At 37.7% G+C, this 18,751-nt stretch overlaps 3 protein-coding genes across 3 annotated transcripts in view; 1 reads left to right on the plus strand and 2 right to left on the minus strand.

The window, feature by feature from the left end:
• Positions 1-107, minus strand: part of LOC101309116 (probable LRR receptor-like serine/threonine-protein kinase At1g53420-like) — a 1,088-nt gene extending 981 nt beyond the window's left edge. Inside the window, exon 1 of the mRNA XM_004309579.1 lies at positions 52-107. Coding sequence (XP_004309627.1) covers positions 52-107 — 56 coding nt within the window. The remainder of the gene's footprint in view (positions 1-51) is intronic.
• A 1,587-nt stretch (positions 108-1,694) lies between these two features.
• LOC101306292 lies at positions 1,695-4,321 on the plus strand. The gene is made up of 2 exons (XM_004309570.1): positions 1,695-1,876; positions 2,353-4,321. Exon 2 carries the CDS (start codon positions 3,175-3,177, stop codon positions 3,871-3,873), a length of 699 nt encoding a protein of 232 aa, XP_004309618.1. The 5' UTR covers positions 1,695-1,876; positions 2,353-3,174; the 3' UTR covers positions 3,874-4,321.
• A 10,759-nt stretch (positions 4,322-15,080) lies between these two features.
• Positions 15,081-17,775, minus strand: LOC101309414. The gene is made up of 4 exons (XM_004309580.1): positions 16,932-17,775; positions 16,482-16,504; positions 15,203-16,088; positions 15,081-15,097 (listed from the first exon to the last, which is right to left on the minus strand). The coding sequence occupies exons 1-4, from the start codon at positions 17,773-17,775 to the stop codon at positions 15,081-15,083; spliced, it is 1,770 nt and encodes a 589-aa protein (XP_004309628.1).
• Between the last annotated feature and the right edge of the window lie 976 nt (positions 17,776-18,751).

An 18,751-nucleotide genomic window follows, 5' to 3' on the forward strand; every position in this document is an offset into this window, starting at 1 on the left:
AATAAAATAAAGCAAACTGCGGTTGAAAAAGAACAAGAAGAAGAAGCTTACAGATTCTGTAAGTTAACCAAATTCCCAAGCTCAGGAGGAACAGTTCCATTGAACATGTTAGTCTCTAGATTCCTGAAAACATATTCTCCTTTTTATCAAGCAGGCTAGAAATAATGAAAATTAAACTTGATTCGGTAAACACAAAGAAGTAAGAAAGAGAGAATGAGAGATAGAGGCAGAACATACAAGTATCTTAGAGTGGTATGTTCCCCAAGAAAGCAGGGATTGGTCCAGTTAAGTTGTTCACATTAAAGGACCTGCAGTTTACTCAGTGTCTTAGTTCAATCATTCTAAGCCATTATTGGCGAACCATGAATATGGAGATAAGAAGTGCATTTACATATATTCCAACTTTGTAGAGCCCCATTCACTCGGTATATTACCACTAAGAAAGTTCCTCGTGAAATCGCTGTAAACAAGGGCAAACATATTAATCATAAGACTAGCATTTGTGAAAAACTACAAAATTTCAGATGGTATCATAGTACATTACAAAATCCTTACATTTGTGTAAGGTAGGGTAATTTTGCAATAGATGGTGGAAGAACACCAGCAAGATCTTGCCCTCTAAGAATACTGTTTCCAACAAAAGTCAGTGCTGATCATAAAACTCAAACTTACGCAGAAAAAGCTAGTAGTCATACTGTCTTACATTTCATTCTCATAAACAAAATGGATTCTCCTAAATTGGAAAGGAAAGAACAAAAAATTCCCACACACTTGCAGAGTGCAGTGCATGAAAAGCCAATTGAAAGATTGCAATTCAAACCCAACAAAGCTAGGTGATTATAGAGCAATGCATAACATATATATCAACAAATTAAGCTTGAAATGCACCTACATGTTAATGACATGCCATCAGGGAAGGAGCAGTTGCAGGTGAGTGTGTTGTTGAATAGAGGCCTATCAGCAGACTTCGGTGTAGCCCAGCTTGTGTGGGTTGTGTCATTCAGGCACGGGTCTACGCTGAAGTCCCAGTCTGTTTTTCCTATCTGTGTAGCAATTTCTTCTAGGGCAGCCACTGCAAACACAAATCAAAACCCTTTATGTATTTAGTTCTTCCTGTATTTATTAAGTATATTAGAAAAATTAATAGTACTGGGAGAGAAACTCTTGCATCAAGTCGTTGTCGTATAGTGGTAAGTATTCCCGCCTGTCACCCGGCGACCCGGGTTCGATCCCCGGCAACAGCGTTATTTTCTAAAGCCACCTTCATTCTCTTTCCCTTTTTAGGAAGTACACCGACGAAGAAGAAGATACAGATGAAGAATAAGGATGGCGTACCTTCAGAAGCAGGAAGAAGAGTTGTAAGCGCCTCAACTTCGACTATACCAAATTACCAATATTGTGAAAACGAAGATCAGTTGTTGAAGAGGTGCAATGTTGAAGAGGTGCAATGTTGACTTTTATAGTTGACCCTAGTGGAGGGCAGCTGTAATAATCTAGTTGGAGACTTTCTTATTTTTCTCTTTCTTTTATTCTGTGCTGTAATAATTGTTAGAGTATCTCTAACTATAAATTCTTCTTCATGCTTGTATTCTGGTACGCTTTGTATTTTTATCTGAAAAATATCTGAAAGGTTCCACAAGGTTCTCTCTCCTTTCTTTCTTCCATTTTAGCGAAGCTTGAGATTCTAGGGTTTGTTTGAGCTACGGCTATGATGTTATCATGGTATCAGAGCTTCGGCTCTTGATCCTGATTCTCATCTAAGCTTGATTCGTGGTTGTTTGCAGCTTTCGCTTCCGCTCTTCGTTTCTGGTGTTCGTTTGCTGCAGAAACCCTAGCTTTCTTTGTTTTTCAGATCTGCAAAGTTTAAGCTTCTAAGGTTCATCTCTGAGCTTCGATCTCTCTATTCGTAGCTTAATTTCGATGTTTTGATGCCTATATGTATAGATCTCAGGGTTGTTGCCTAGATCTGCTAAGCTACTGTGTTCTTCATGCTCTAGAAGCTTACTATCTTGCTGGATCCTTCTTTTGAAGCCTTTTGATAAGATAGAGTATGGCCAGTGCTCATTTTTCTCCATATTTGAGCTTGATCTGTGTGTTTTAGCTATAGTAGAAGAACATTTCAGTGATGATTAGCAGTTTTGATGTGTGTGATGTGCTGCGGAGAGAAATAGTGCGTGTTTTGTGTTGAGAAGTGTTGTTATGTGCTTAAGTGAGTGTGCTGTGAAGTGTAGTGCTGTGCTTGAGAAAGTAAAGTTGTAGTGTTCAATGCAGTGAAGTGTTGATCATAAAGAAGTGTGGTTATAGTTTCTACTTTTGGTAGTGATCTGATTCAGTCCTTTTGTGTGATAGTAGGAATCATGACAAATACTCAGTCAGAAATAAACTCACTGTTGAGCATGATAACTGTGAAATTGGGAGATACTAATTTCATTAAGTGGAGTTATCAGTTCCAATCTGTTCTGGAGGTGAATGATCTCTTCAGCTATATATTTTGATGGTTCTTATCCATGTCCTCCTCGATTTTTTCTATCTGAGGAAGGTTTAGTGACAAGTGAGATTAGTGAAAGCCTATAAAGAGTGGAAAATGATAGACAAGGCATTGATAGGTCTCTTAATGGCAACTCTGGATGATGAGGTTATGGATATCATTGTGGGATCTAGGTCATCAAGGGAAGCCTGGTTAGCATTACAAGAGAGATTCTCTTCTGTTTCTAGAGCTAGTATCATGCAGTTGAAGACTGATTTACAAATCATTAAGAAAGGTGCAGATTCTATTGAGAAGTACCTTCTGCGCATTAAGCATGCTAAAGACCAACTCAGCTCTGTTGGTGTCACGATGGTAGATGAAGATATTGTAGTTGTGACTCTTAATGGTTTACCTGAAGAATACTCTATGATAAAGACTGTCATTAGAGCAAGAGATAACTCAATTTCCTTTAAGGACCTTAGAGCTCAACTGTTGGCAGCAAAAAGAGACATTGAATCTCAGTTTTCTTTGAGTGGCTCTACGACAGCAATGGCAACGAGAGGTTCCTCCAATTTTAGAGGTAGTAGCAGTAATGGAGCTAACAATTTCAATGGTGACAAAGGAAAAAGGGTTTGGAATGATTCTGCTAAGAAGTCCAACTGGAGTGGCACTAAGCAATTTACTCAAGGTCAAAGTTCAGACTCATTATGGTGGTGCTAAGTGTCAGATATGTGACAAGAAGGGTCACACTACTGATAATTGCTATAGAGATTCTATTTGAGTTTTGTGGCAGGCAAGGACATATTGCTCGAATTTGTTTCAACAATCCAGCTTCTCCAAATTACAAACCTGGGAATGGTGAATATAGAAATAATAGTGGAGCCTCACTTGAATGTCAACTTTGTAACAAAAGAGGACATACAGCTATTAACTGTCCTTCAAGAAATGAAGGCTCATCTGTGTTTGTTTGCCAAATCTATGGTCTGAAAGGCTATACTGCTTTGGATTGCCCACACAGGAGCAATTATGCTTTTCAAGGCTCCAATCCTCCTGCTACAATCACAGCTATGTCTGCTCATACTCATGGTGCATCATCTTCAGGTGTTTCTCCTAATGAAGTTTGGATTAGAGACACAGGAGCAACTCACCATATGACCTCTGATCTCAGAAATCTTGCTATAGCTCATCCTTATGATTCCTCCAATTCAATCACTATTGGTAATGGTGAAGGTTTGAGTATCAAACATATTGGTTCTACTGAAATTACTCCTCATACTTTTCAGTTGAATAATGTTCTTCATGTTCCAAGTTTGGCAGTTAATTTGTTATCTCTTAACAAGTTATGCAAGGATAATAAGTGTTTCATTGTCATGGATGGCACTGAAATTAGTGAAATATGTGTGTAGGACAAAATGTCAAGGGAAATCCTTCATCAAGGAAAGAGTACATCTAAAGGGCTGTTTCTGTTTACTACTCCTCAAATAAGGTCTTCTCATACTGCCTTCATTGGATCAGCTGTGAAATCCACTATGTGGCATCAAAGGCTAGGCCATCCATCTGCTGCTGTTGTTTCCAAGATGCTTAGCTACTCTTAAGATTTCTAGTCCAAGGGATGCATCTGATCAGTTGTGTATATCTTGTTTGTCAGGGAAAATGCATAGATTACCTTTTGTTGAGTCCACTTCTAAGTCAACTGCTCATTTTCAGAAAATTCATTCTGATGTATGGGGTCCAGCACCATGTTTGTCTTTAGAAGAATTCAGGTACTATGTGACATTTATAGATGATTTCACCAAGTTTGTATGGATATTTCCTTTAATCAATAAATCATATGTTTTTCCCACTTTTGTGAAGTATAGTGCTTTTGTGCATAATCAATTTCATTTTGCCATTAAGTGTTTGCAAAGTGATGGTGGTGGTGAGTTCATAAGTAAAAAATTTACTGCATTCTTGGACAGTAAAGGTATTCTGCATCAGATTACATGTCCATATACCCCTCAGCAAAATGGTGTTGCTGAGAGGAAAAATAGGCATATTGTGGAAACCTGTATTACTCTTATGACTGCAGCGAAATTACCAAAACCTTTCTGGTATCATTCAGTTGCTCATGCCACTTACCTTATCAACAGAATGCCATGTCAGTCTTTGCAGATGCAATCTCCATACTTCAGATTTTTTGGTACTCATCCTGACATTTCATCTCTAAAGATTTTTAGCTCAGCTTGTTTTCCGCTTCTTCGGCCTATGCTAAGGATAAGCTTGATCCTAGATCAACTGATCAGTGTATTTTTCTGGGATATGCTCTTGGATTTAAAGGTGTTTTCTGTTACAGTATCTCTTTAAATAAACTGTGGATGTGTCGCCATGTTGTTCACAATGAAACTGTTTTTCCCTATCACTTGTCTCCACAGTCAGGATCTGGTTCATCCTCTACTTCCTCTCCTAAGCCTTATCTTCGTCATCTTTTTGTTTCTACTTCTCAGCCTTCCACAGTTTCCACTGGACAGGCTGATCCGGGGGGGGGTAGTGGTGGTATTGTTGGAGCTGTTGATCCTGATGAGTCTAGTGGTGGTGTTAATATTGGTGAAGATAATGTGAGTGGTAATGAGAATATCTATGATGCAAGTGTTTCTGAGACTGTTGACAGCAATGAGAATATTAATACTGAAGCTCCAGGTTCTGAAGATTTTGTTGCTCAAGGTGGAGTTGAAACTATGAATGTGAATGTGAATGGGAGTACTGATGTTAACAGTTTGTTTAATGGTATTGATACAAATGGCAAAATTCTTCCTTATGAGCTGTCTTTTGTGAATGATCCAGCTCAATGCTATAACAATCATTCAATTCTAACTAGAGCAAAGAATGAAATTGTTAAGAAAAAGACCTTTGAGGATTACTGTGCTTTTTCTTGTATAGTTCAGCAAAACCAGGTTGATGAACTAGCATACTTCAGTGGTTTTTCATCTGTTTTGCATCTAAATGAACTAGTAGAACCTAGCTGCTTTAGACATGCAACAGGAAAACCAGAATGGGATGAGGCCATGAATGAAGAGATAGCTGCTTTAAAGAATCAAGGAACTTGGACTTTGGTTCCTTTGCCTTCAAATAAGAATGTGGTGGGAAGTAAGTGGATTTATAAGATCAAGAAGAATCCTGATGGTTCAGTGTCTAGATTTAAAGCTAGACTTGTTGCTCAAGGCTTCAGTCAGGAGAAAGGTTTAGATAATGAAGAGACATTCAGTCCAGTTGTTAGACATAGTACTGTGAGAATTATTCTTGCTCTTGCAGCAATGAATAAATGGGAACTGAAACAACTTGATATGAAAAATGCATTTCTGCATGGAGATTTAAAAGAAGAAGTATATATGCAGCAGCCTCAGGGGTACAAGGATCCAAACTTTCCAGATTATGTTTGTCTCTTGAGGAAATCTCTTTATGGACTTAAACAGGCACCAAGAGCTTGGAATGAGAAATTTACCAGTTACCTTCCAGCTCTTGGATTTACCTATTCTCACTCTGATCCAAGCTTGTTCATTAAGAATTCTGGTGCTGGTGTCATAGCACTCTTATTATATGTTGATGATATTATTATCACAGGATCAGACAAAGATGGAATCAGATATGTAGTTTCAGAACTCAGTGCAATTTTTGACATGAAAGATCCTGGAACACTATCATATTTTCTTGGGATAAATGTGCAGTACAAGAATAATGGAATTTTCTTGTCTCAAGAAAAGTATGCTAAAGAACTGATTGCTAAGCTGGTTTGTCTACATGCAGAAATCATAGCAAAACTCATTGCATTCCTCATATGCAGCTTCTAAAGGATGAAGGTACACTTCTACCTAATCCTACTTTGTATAGAAGTATAGTTGGAGCTCTGCAGTATTTAACTTTCACAAGGCCAAACATAGCTTATTCTGTGAATACAGTGTGTCAATTCATGTCTTCTCCTACAGATGTGCATTTCTCTTCAGTTAAAAGAATTTTGAGATATTTACAAGGCACTCTCTCAAAAGGTCTCTTTTACAAATGTGGTTACAGTATTCCTTTTATTAGAGCTTACTGTGATGCAGACTGGGCAGGTGAGATAAATACCAGAAGATCTACTACTGGTTTTGTTGTATTTTTGGGACATTGTCCAATTTCATGGCAGTCAAAGAAGCAAGGATCAGTTTCAAGAAACTCAACAGAAGCAGAATATAGAGCTCTGGCAAACACAGCTGCAGAAATATCTTGGATAAGACATGTCTTATGTGATCTTCATGTAAGAATTCCAGCTCCTCCTGTTCTAAAATGTGACAAACTATCTGCTCTAGCCTTGAGTTCCAATCCAGTGTTTCACTCAAGAATCAAGCACCTAGATAATGATTTTCACTTTGTGAGAGAGAAAGTTCAAAGCAGGATTTATTACTGGAATATGTTCCAACTGAAGAACAAACTGCAGATGTTTTTACTAAAGGGTTACACAGTCCTGCTTTCAATACTCATTGTACCAATCTTAACATGGTGACCCCTGTTGAGATTGAGGGGAGGTGAAAACGAAGATCAGTTGTTGAATAGGTGCAATGTTGACTTTTGTAGTTGACCCTAGTGGAGGACAGCTGTAATAATCTAGTTGGAGACTTTCTTATTTTTCTCTTTCTTTTATTCTGTGCTGTAATAATTGTTAGAGTATCTCTAACTATAAATTCTTCTTCATGCTTGTATTCTTGTACGCTTTGTATTTTTATCTGAAAAATATCTGAAAGGTTCCACAAGGTTCTCTCTCCTTTCTTTCTTCCATTTTAGCCAAGCTTGAGATTCTAGGGTTATTTGAGCTATGGCTATGATGTTATCATATTGCAGCTAACAACCAGTATCCCCACCACGATGAGGTTCACGATGGTTTTCCGACCACTATTAGGAAGAAATAGTCCAGCTCCGATCGCCATATTCGTTTTCTTCTTGCATCCAACACTAATCCATCTTATTGCTCCCTGAATCTTGGTCCTCTTTGATGAGCTGTGGCTTTGCTAACTCGTTGGTCTTAAACTCTACGATCTTTAGCTAGTGGCTCGCCTACTATATATTACTGATAGAAATGGACAAATATATAATTGAAGGGACCCCTAAGACAGAGACCTGTGGAAGAAGGAGACTATTCTTCAATATCGAAATAAAGATATCCATAGTATATGTGTGAATAATTCATGCATGCATGTGCTTTTTCTTACGTGTTATAGTTTAGGCGCAGACTTAGACCGATCGATCTGGTTTTACATTTGAGATATTTGTCTGCGTTTTTGGTCGATTTTTATATAAAAAGCAAAGGAGGGAAAAGAGAAGAAGACGACTACCGGACTACGATGTTTTTTTTTCTTGGTTTTGGGTCAAAGGACTCCAATGGTGAATGTCTTGTTCCTTTTTTTTTTTTTTTTTTCTTTTTTTCCGACTAACATTGTTCTTAGAATCTTGATACATGAGGTTGTGATTATGCTTTACTCGTAATATCATATTCTCACATGTCTATCAACATTTTTTCCGTAACGTGAGGCTACTTTGTTTTTTATATTCTCATAATAAAATTGTTAGTTTTTATATGTTTTTTTTGTTACCGTATAATATAAAGGCCATGATCAAGTCTCTGATTGAGCAAAATTCACAATTTCCCCGCTATGACACCTAGGATCATTGCAAGTACAAATTGCAAGGGATGCAAGTTTGCAACTAAATGAAGTTGAAACTATGTGAGTATCGATCCGTAGATAACAATAATATATCGAGGAGACGTCTCACCTGATCGAATGCATCTCTTTTTTTTAAATGTACATCAATATATGTTTTTTTTTCCTCAAAATAATATACAGACCTAATGCACTAATCTCCACTAGGTTTCAATATTGAATTAAGGGAAAAAGCCCTAATGCACAAATAGTACCTTTTCCTAGCCCAAACCAATCAAAAAAAGATTACACAGCCCAAACCAATGTTTCTTAGTAAAAATACAGTTATACCCTAGCCTTAATAACCGCTTCCCTCGTCCACCGAACCCACTCCGAATTCAATTCCTTCTCAACAGTTCTCACTCAATCGACGCAGCTTCGCTTATTCAATCCATCGATGCCGCTTCGCTTATTCAATCCATCGACGCCGCTTCGCTTCTTCAATCCATCGACGCCGCTGCCTCACTCCTCACTCCATCAAGACCTTAGCACCCATCCCCGCGCGCCGCTTTGCTGGTTCAGTACATCGCCGCCGCTGCTTCAGTACTTCACCGCCGCTGCTTCACTCCACCGCCGCCGCTGCTTCACTCTATCGCTGCTGTTGCTTCACTCCATCGCCACCACTACATCGCGCTAAAATTCTTCTTTTTCAGGTGAAAAGACCCTAGCATAAATCTGTGTTTATACCCCTAATAATGTTGTCTGGGTTCATATTTCTCTGCTTCAATGTGTTTTATGGCAATGTAGAAACGGTGTGGCAACTTTACTACCCCTAATACTTTACTAGCTAGGGGTAGTAAACTTTAATTTTTGTTTGCATGTCAGTTATTCCCACTGTCGGTGTTCAATACTAGGGGTAGTAAAACTTTGATTTTGTTGAATGCAAGTTGTTTTCTAGGTCTGCATGTGTATAATGGTGTTGGAAATAGAAGTTTACTACCCCAGTAGAAGTTACTAGGGGTAGTAAAATAAAGTTTTGTTTACACATAAGTTGTTTCTCTTTCAGAGTGTATATTGGCCTTCGAGGGATGTTCTATTGCAAGTTTACAACCCCCAGTTGAAATTTACTAGGGGTAGTAAACTTTTTAATATGAAGTTTATAGAGGCAGGATCACTAGGGGTAGTAATTTCCACTGTCTGGATGTGTCTAATGGCTGTGTTCAATACTAGGGGTAGTAAAACTTTGATTTTGTTGAATGCGAGTTGTTTTCTAGGTCTGCATGTGTATAATGGTGTTGGAAATAGAAGTTTACTACCCCAGTAGAAGTTACTAGGGGTAGTAAAATAAAGTTTTGTTTGCACATAAGTTGTTTCTCTTTCAGAGTGTATATTGGCCTTGGAGGGATGTTCTATTGCAAGTTTACTACCCCCAGTTGAAATTTACTAGGGGTAGTAAACTTTTTAATATGAAGTTTATAAAGGCAGGATCACTAGGGGTAGTAAAACTTTGGTGTTTTGCATATGCAGGATGGCATGAAGGCAACTTGTTACTAGTCTAGAGTCTGAGGAAACCTCACCATCTACGTCCGTCAACACAAGCATGAAATTGCACTCATACATACAACGGGAAAAATTGAATGTTCCCCAAAAAAGAGCGAGACAAGAAGAAGATGACACAGAAGAAGAAGTGGAACAGTATTTTATAGAGAAGAGAGCAATGGAAGTGGCAGAAATAGAGAAGGATGACTAGGATGAGGAGGAGGACGAGGATGAGGACCTGGAAAAGATTCGGCACACTCAACAGAAATGTACTCTGGTAACATTCTTCAAATTAATAGAGAGTCACAGAGACAAAATCCCCTCAGAAGCATGGTAGCTGATCAGTCAAACTTGCTTTGGTGAAATGATTAACGCATTTAGAACCAGGAGCATCGTTGCGGATCATGTTAGCAGATTTGAGTTTGATATAGAAATTTTATTGAGGCACTATTGCAAGGAGACAAAAAAGTTCATATTTGGAGAAAAAGAAATGGAGATTAAAGAGGAAGATGTGCATCTTTTGTTTGGATTAACAAAAGAAGGTGAAAATGAGGAAGAGAAAATCTCCAGGAGAAAGAAGAGCAGCCAACAGTCAACCATATTCGGCAAAACGAAAGGATCCATCTTTAGGAAGATGATCCACGACAAGTTGACAGAAGAGCTCAACAAGATTAAGAACAAGGAGGCAAAATCAAGGAAAATTGCTTCCTTGATCATAATGTACCTACTGGCTACTTTCTTCTTCAGCACATCTAGAAGCCAAATTGAATGGCAATTGGTGCTGACATGTGAGGACCTAGAAGCAATAAACAAAATAAACTGGTCAAGAAAGGTGATTGAAGCCTTCCATGAAGGAGTGAAAAAGCATGTCAAGGGCAAGCCAAAGGGTCTGAATGGTTGCGTAGTTCTGCCTCTGTACTGTTTCTTGGAGCGTACAAAAATCAAGGAAAAAAATCCAGAAGAAACAAGCAGCTATGCCAAGATTTGTAAGATGGTCCACAAATGGCATCATCTACAGAAGCGACTATCTAAAGAGACCGAAAAAGCTTGAGGTAAAAATTGGTTTTTGGTTTTCCAAATATTATACAGCATTGTACTTAGATGTTGTTTCTAAAAAACTGAACGAATCTTATTTTTGCTAAAAACAGGAACTGGTTGCTAAAGGTCCATGGAAGGATGAGGAAGAAAGCACTTCCGGATCAGAGGAATATGACACCCCAGACGAACATGGCACCCGGAGCTTTGAAGAATGGGTAAGTCTGAAAAATGAATGAAATAAAAGTGCATTGGCATACTTTACTGCCCCTAGTAATAGTTCACTACTTCACTTTTCATTGCATAAGTAGTATATGATATCAAGTTTACTAGGGGCAGTAAACTGTATAATCATCTCTAAATCAATAGTTGACTGTTGGCATAGTTAACTGTGGGTAGTAAACCTGTTTGGCATAGTTTACTACCCCTAGTAAACATTTACCAGGGGTAGTAAGTCACATTTTTTTCTTCCTGATTGTGAAAAAAGTAATTTACTAGGGGGTAGTAAACCTGTTTGGCATAGTTTACTACCCCCAGTAAACATTTACTGGGGGTAGTAAGTCACATTTTTCTTCCTGATTGTGGAAAAAGTAGTTTACTAGGGGGTAGTAAAATTCATACTTATATGTATGTATTTGGTCTCAGGTTCCTTTATCAAGCCAGCAAGAAGTGGAAGAAAATAAAAGAGTGGGCGACAATTTTAAGACACTACTGACAGACTTGGAGGAGGAGATCCCAGAAGATTTGAATGAGAAGCTAAAGAACTCGACAAAGCAAACGAAGAACTCCAGAATAGAATCAATGATTACGTGCACAAGTTACAGCTTGCCGATGACAAATAAAGCAGCTGGAGATGGAGAAAAGGGTGCAAGAGAGCCTCGTTGAGGCTCTGAAGAGAAAGCTTAAAAAAAGCAAAATCCTCAGCAAATGAACCTCCCAAGCACAAAAGGCAATTCGGTGGGGAAGAGTATGGCTGCCAAGGAGATGAACAAACAAAAGGGAATGTAAGATGATACTTTACACTATAACTAAGACTATTTTTTACTTTATTTTGTTTTCTTTATTATGTTAACTAATATATATATATTTTTAAATTAAAAAATCAGGAAAACCATAACTGAAGCCTGACAGTCAAGTTCAAAGTTGGAACTGCACAAACAACACAATCTGCAGATGATCAACCAGAAGCTTGGGTGAGAATATAAAATTACTAGGGGGTAGTAGACTTAATAGGAAAACTGTGTTGCAAGGTAGTAAAACCCAGGCAAACTATTACTAGGGGTAGTAAACGTTTTGTTATTGTTAAAAATCTGAGAATAACATGTGTTATTTTATTTTGTGAAGGCTGTGATACATGATGAACAACCACTGAATCACATATCTCCAGAAATGGACTATGAGGACATGCCGCTCACAGAGGATGACATCTGTAATTTAGATAAGATAGTTGAGTCCCAAGCTGCATCCGTCCAACAATCAGCAACGGAAAAGGACAATGACATCTCTGCAACAGTTCAGTCCCAAGTTTCATCGACCGAACAAACAGCAACAACAAAGGATAAAGAGATGAATACTTATTCCAAGAAGAGGAAAGCAATGGATCTGATGTCGATAGAAAAAAATGTGAAGCTGAACCCTAGAGACGCCAAGAAAACGTTTGAAGCCCGCCCGAACAAAAAGGAAGAGTAAGTTTCAATTATATAAAACTTTACAGTTTGCTTATGCAAAATTACAAAAATATATTTGTTTTCATTGGAGTATGAATTCAATGTTTTTCTACAATGAAGCGTACTGGACATGTCCTGAAGGCTGGCACTGTTTATCAAAGAGTGACTTGAAAAGGATCATCGAACACTCAGACACGTTGTCGAGTGTGAGTAATAAAAAAATAAATAATATCTCCTTATTAGCACCACTCAGTGAAGTTTAGATTTAATAATATTGACTTATGTTATGATCGCAAAGCCTGCAAGTGTACATTAGGTTGTTGAAGGAAAAGGCAGAAGCTGCCAAACTTTCTGTTGGATTCATGAACATGGAGATTGTGGTAAGTTTACTAGGGGCAATAAAACTAATATTTTCATTAAGATATTGTTTTGCAAGTTTACTACCCTTAGTAGCAGATTACTAGGGGTAGTAAACTTAAGTTTTTGGTATGTATATTTATTTTTCTTTCATTTGATCTCTATAATGACTGTGAGGATACCATCTGGAAACTTTCATGTAAATTTAATACATTCCATAGAGTATTTTTGAATGCAAAACAACATTATGTGTTGCTATCGAAAGTTTACTACCCATATAAAATTGTTTTTTTTAGTGCAAAACAGTTTAATAAATAGCTTTCGAAAGGTTTACTACCATCTGCAATGTGTTTTTTTATGCTCTGGAAACTTTACTACCCCTAGTAAAGTATGCTTTAGGGTGCAGAATAACAAAATATGATGCTCTGCAAACTTTACTGCCCCCAGTAAAGTACGTTTTAGGGTGCAGAACAACAAAATCTGATGCTTTGGAAACTTTACTACCCCTAGTAAAGTATGTTATAGGGTGCAGAACAATAAAAACTGAGGTTCTGGAAACATTACTACCCCTAGTAATGTATGTGTTAGGCTGCAGAATAACTAAATCTGATGTTTTGGAACATTACTACCCCCAGTAAAGTTTACTATGGGTTGTAAAATGTTATTTATATCTCTTGGTTGATCTAAGGTTAATCATATTTGTTTTTTAAATGCAGAAGGATGTGATAGAGCATGAAACAATGTTGGAACTGCACAAGCTAAATGGAGGAACAACTGGAGACTTCAAAAGTGGTTATGAACTCCGTATGGAGGAAAACTTCTATAACCCGCTTTGGACCCTGTTTGGAAAGCAAATGGTCTTCATTCCGTTGCATCACGGGTCCAGCCTTCACTACACTTTGCTGCTGATTGACAACATCAACAAACGCTTTTTTCACATGAACTCTTCGCTGCCAACACCGTACAAAGAAAAAAACAACTTTCACTTCAAAAATGCAAAAGCAGTGGTGAGTAAACAATCAAAACATTTTTATTAAAATAAAATAAAATGCAAAGCATTCAATTGTTAAGGTTAACTAATGTTTAAAAATTGTTTTGTTGCTTAATATACAGGTGAAGCACATCAAGGAGTTCATCAAACGTATACATTATACAACTGTATTTTCTTTGAGCCAAGACCTTGACCAAAATGAATACAGGGAAGATTACGCGATTGATTACGGACCCGAGGACAGTCAAGGCAGAAAACCTAGCAACATAGTGAAAATGACAGAGGACGAAAAGGTGACAAGACGTTGGATTATTGATCATAACATGCATCACAAACAATACAAACTGACCGAAGACCGCACATGCCCCCAGCAAAATGTATCATCGTAAGTACATGAATATTCTTCTTGTACATGTATCACTGTTTGTTAGGGTTGATAACTACATAACCAGATGCTTTGAGAGTTTACTACCCCTGGTAAATGTTTTTTGTTAGGGGGGTAGAACAACATAAATGAGGGGGCCGGGTAGTAATGTACATTAATATTCAGATTTATTTTCTCAGTCAAAATAAGTTATTAACATAGTTAGCCCTTTGATTTATGGCAGGTCTGATTGTGGTCCATTTATTCTACATTATATGGAGGCAATGTGTGCTAGGTTGGATCCAAACCAAGAAGGCGGCAACCCAAATGAGGAAGAAGATGTTAGAGGAGTTTGCGAAACTAAACAAATGATTTATGTAACTTTTGCTAGAATTGTGGACAGATATCACAACTAAGACTGAGATCCAATTTTAAGTTCTATTTTGAAACTTTCATGTAAATTTAAGGGAATTTAATACCTAGTAAAGTAATGGTTTACTACCATCAGCAATGTGTTTTTTTATGCTCTGGAAACTTTACTGCCCCCAGTAAAGTATGTGTTAGGGTGCAGAACAAGTAAATCTGACGACTTGGAAACATTACTACCCCCAGTAAAGTATGTGTTAGGGTGCAGAACAAGTAAATCTGACGACTTGGAAACATTACTACCCCCAGTAAAGTTTATTTCTGGGTGCAGAACAACATTACTACCCCCCTTTTAGTTGTGTTTTTTTATGCTCTGGAAACATTACTACCCCTAGTAAAGTGTTCTAGGGTGCAGAACAACAAAAACTGAGGTTCTGGAAACTTTACTACCTCTAGTAAAGTATGTGTTAGGCTGCAGAACAAGTAAATCTGACGACTTGGAAACATTACTACCCCCAGTAAAGTTTGTTACTTGGGAGGGAAGAACAGAAAACCCTTAGAACTTTAATGCTTGGGACAGATGAACTTAATAATATTGTCAAGAGAATTCCACAATAATGAACATCACAAAAATCTTCAATCAAAATCCTTACAATAGAGAAAAATCTAAATATAGTTAAAAAAACATCCAAAAAACAACAAATTCCAAACATCCACTAACAACCAGAAGGATGTACAAGAAACTACAGCAACAGTTCAAAGGTTCCGTACAGCTCTTCTTGTTATGATGGCCCATCTTATTACAACGATCGCATCGAATCAGCTTCTTCTCACTAGCAGATGCTATCCTCTTTGATTTAGGCCTCCCAGCCGGCCTCTTTGTAACAGGAGGTAGTATAAAGTCCTCAGTGGAAGAACAAAAGGCATCCACGTTACTCAGAGGTGCAATAGGAAAGCTATAACACATCCTATAGTATTCAGCAGTAAAATAAGGATCAATGAAATCATACACATCAAGTCTTGCACCTTGTATAGCAGCAAGTGAATGAGCGCATGGGAAGCAATTAATCTGCCACTTAACACATGAACAAGTACGAGTAGAGAGGTCCACTGAATAGGAGTACTTATCATTCCTAATCTCATAAACATTTTCATGGGAAGCAATCACCCTGAACACACGAGACCTATCAAGCTGCTCTTTCAGCCTCTTCTCCATTTTAGGAGTAAGCTTGGTAGTCCAAGATTTCGACTCAACACTCCTTTCTGACATCATCTTCATTTCTTTCATTCTTGTTTGATCTAACATAGCGAAAGGGGGCAGTGAATGCTCAGCAACAATCCAGTTATTAAAGGATTCAGCAATACCATTTGCCATAATCCCATACCGACAACCTTTAAAAAAAGCACGGCACCAATGTTCCAATGGAATCTCCCTTATGAATTCATCAATAATAGCAGCCCCACCCTCATCTCTCAAATTTTTTAAATGAAAGTAGAAAGACTTCTCAGTCGATGCATAAGCCACTTTAAAGAATTTTTGTAACACATCAGCAACAACAATTTCCCCTCCTTTGTTCTTATACTTTCGACTAAGGTTGTATCGCAAATAATGATAACAGTAAAAATGAGGATTACCAGGAAAAATGAGATCAAATGCCTTCAACAAACCAACACCACGATCACTAATGAATGTGATAATCCTTCCTTACGGTTCCAACAAAGCCTTCAAGTTCAAGTGCTTGAAGAAAAACAACCAGTTTTTTTCAGTCTCTGAATCACAAAAACACAAGGCTAAAGGGAAGAAACCTACACAATAAAAAAACAAACAAATAATTACTAGGGGTAGTAAAATAAACAGCAGCGTGTCGCTGCACCGCTAACGGGAGCGTTCCGCTCCAAAATGAAAGTCTAACAAACCATAAAACTATAAGAAAACATATTCAAATCAGAAGAATGAAGATTTCAAAAATTACTGGGGGGTAGTAAAATATATAGCGGCAAAAAAATACAATTGACTACCACCAGTAAGCTTCTACTGGGGGTAGTAAACCTGCAAAACAGTATCTCCAAAGGCTATTATACACATTAAAACAGTGAAAAATCAAATTAGATGCGAAATAATAAAGTCTACTGGGGGTAGTAACGTTTAAAATAGAGATTACTACCCTAGTAATCTTCTACTGGGTGTAGTAAACTTGCAAAACAATATCCCCAAAGGCCGTAATACACATTAAAACGTGCTTCTGCATAGCTAACGGGAGCGTTCCTTTCCAAAACTAAGACTAAAACAAAAAAAAAAAAAAAAAGCATGAAGATTTTCAAAATTACTAGGGCTAGCGTTCCGCTCCAAAACGAAAGGCTAACAAAAGAGAAGAAACATAAAAAGCAGCGTGCCGCTGCACCACTAACGGGAGCGTTCCGCTCCAAAACATAACATGTACAACTAAAAAATAGAAAAATTACTAACAATTACTAGGCGTAGTAAAATAACAAGAGGTACCTTTGTTTCCATTTCTTCCAGTTGTAGCAAGAATCTGCCCCTTGTATTTGCTCTTTTCAAAGGCACCATCAACATATAAAACAGGTAGGCTGAACTTGAAACCCTGAATTTGGCCGGCATAAGCTACAAAAACCCTTTTAAACCTCTCGGTACTCTCATCAACTTCAAGAACAACTGAAGAACCCGGATTAGTCTCCAACACAGCTTCCCTAAACCAGCTTAACATAGAAAACGAATCACATTCCGAGCTATACATCTTTTCCACACACCTTTTTTTTGCTCTTGAAGCAACCTTATAACTAATTTCATAACCATAAGTGGACTTGAAATTGCTCATGATCTCACGGGGCTTCAAACCAAGATTCAGACAAACAGTAGACTCAATGCATGTCCTAACAATTTTAGACCCTAATTGCCGATGAGAATGATTTCTTATCATACCTCTGCATGTATGAACATTATTAAACCGCGTAATGTAAAAGCACTGATTAATAGAAGCAACAAATCCAAGGACTTCCCAGCCACAGTGGTCAACATCACGATTTGCACAAACAGCATTAACGTAAATTGAATCATTCCTAGATAGCACATAATGGAAACCACTTTGAACAGCAAACTTCCTCAGTTTATCTCTAAAGTCTACAATGCTCTCAAACTTCTGCCCAGCATGTGACAAATATGAACCCCATTCATCCGACAAAAAAAACTTCTGAGGTCCATCCTTAAAAGCATCACCTAGATAGTCATTCTCATCTATCATCTCAGCACAATCATCAACCACTACACTAGTTGATGAACAACTTTTCTCGACATCCTTGACTACTGTCACTACTACATTCTCCATATGATAAATTTTTGCACAGCAGAAGAGCATCTTAAAATCAGATTCATTATCTAAATAAATGGCAGAACAAGCAGGCGATGAATACTCAAGGTGAAAAGAATCATTGGACGAAAACTTAAATCGTTTTCGGATGGATTGAATAAGGTCTGAATAATTCATGAGCTTATTGAGGAGAAGGACAAAGCCATTGCCAGAAAAAACAAATTGAACACACAAAGAACCAACAGTGCTCCTGCAAAAAAAACAAAAACACACAGGTCCAAAAGTTACTACCCCCAGTAAATGTCAATTTCTACAAAAACAGACTGAAAAACATAAGTAATATGCTAGAAGTACAAATAATAAGCAATGAAAACAACAACTAACCACAATTAAAAAACAAAAACACACAGGTCCAAAAGTTACTACCCCCAGTAAATGTCAATTTCTACAAAAACATACTGAAAACATAAGTAATATGCTAGAAGTACAAACAATAAGTAATGAAAACAACAACTAACCACAATTAAAAACAAAAACACACAGATCATAAATATTACTACCCCCAGTAAATGTCAATTTCTACAAAAACAGACTGAAAAACATAAGTAATATGTTAGAAGTACAAAAAAAAAAGCACAGCAAAAACATTAAAAACAACAATAAGACATAGATCGCAAACATTACTACCCCCAGGAACAAGTCCAAAAAATCCAGAAATTTTCGAAACAACATGCAAACGAAGCGCATTCAAGAAGCGACCTATAATTCAACTAAAAAAATAAAGAAAAGAGGAATTGAAGAGATTCAAACTGAGTAGGAACCGAAGAGCAAACCAAAGCCCGATCTAGCTCCATTTACTACGTAATTCTGCTAAGGGAAGAGAGGTTATGGTGCCGCCGGAAAACCGCAACGGAAATTGGCTCGAAATCGCAGTCTGAAACAACGCCGTCGGTCCTCTCTGAAACGACGGCTCTCCGATCGCTCTCTCTCTCTC

The sequence above is a fragment of the Fragaria vesca genome, unplaced genomic scaffold (genome assembly GCF_000184155.1).
Source record: "Fragaria vesca subsp. vesca unplaced genomic scaffold, FraVesHawaii_1.0 scf0512992, whole genome shotgun sequence".
NCBI lineage: Eukaryota > Viridiplantae > Streptophyta > Magnoliopsida > Rosales > Rosaceae > Fragaria > Fragaria vesca.